General features: G+C 32.6%; 1 protein-coding gene across 1 annotated transcript; it reads left to right on the top strand.

Moving 5' to 3' along the window:
• Nucleotides 1-9: 9 nt before the first annotated feature.
• On the top strand, nt 10-700 carry LOC112906117. The gene is made up of 4 exons (XM_025979787.1): nt 10-96; nt 176-379; nt 443-641; nt 684-700. Exons 2-4 carry the CDS (start codon nt 203-205, stop codon nt 698-700), a joined length of 393 nt encoding a protein of 130 aa, XP_025835572.1. The 5' UTR covers nt 10-96; nt 176-202.
• The last annotated feature ends 14 nt before the right edge of the window (nt 701-714 follow it).

The raw sequence follows: 714 nt of genomic DNA on the forward strand, positions 1-714 counted from the left end.
TTTCCAGAGATCCTTCAAAAACCAGCTTCTGTTAATTTAGATATTTTAAGCGTATTATGCGCGTTTTTTGATGCTGATTATGAGAACGAAAAATATGTAAGTTCAACCGAAACTTTCAAATAATTGCACACATCTCGTTGCTTTTAATAAATTCAATAAACGCACCCACTTTTAGATTAAACCATCGGCGTTTAAAACCGAAATGTTATTATCACTTGAAGAGAGAATTGTAAAATTGAGCAAAACCGTTTACAGGCCCAAACCTATTTGTGAATTGCAATTGAACACGTTCACAGTTGTCCCGCACGTTATTATTTTCCAAAACTTCACCCCTGGAATAAGTTATTGTGCAACGTTATCATTTTTAAACAATTGCGAAGTATGTTCCTACCATAAGTAAATGACATGCGGTTATTTAAACGTTGTGGACTATTTATTTAAGATCTCGAAACCGCTGAAAAATATTAGCGAACCTTCAGGGTACTTTACAGTGACTGTTTCTTCGAGCATGTACACAACTAAAGTTGCCCCCGGTATGAGTCAACATTACACTGTAAAGTTTTGTGCTGAAGAAATGCACGACTATTATTATCAATTAACTTTTATTACCGAAGCCGAAAGTATTAAAATACCAGTAATAGGTAAGCTAGTAATATTAATTTGATTTTTCAAAAGTATTTTAGAGAAATTAGAAAATTAAAAGATTCATATTTA

The sequence above is a fragment of the Agrilus planipennis genome, unplaced genomic scaffold, assembly GCF_000699045.2.
Source record: "Agrilus planipennis isolate EAB-ADULT unplaced genomic scaffold, Apla_2.0 scaffold2024, whole genome shotgun sequence".
Taxonomy (NCBI): domain Eukaryota; kingdom Metazoa; phylum Arthropoda; class Insecta; order Coleoptera; family Buprestidae; genus Agrilus; species Agrilus planipennis.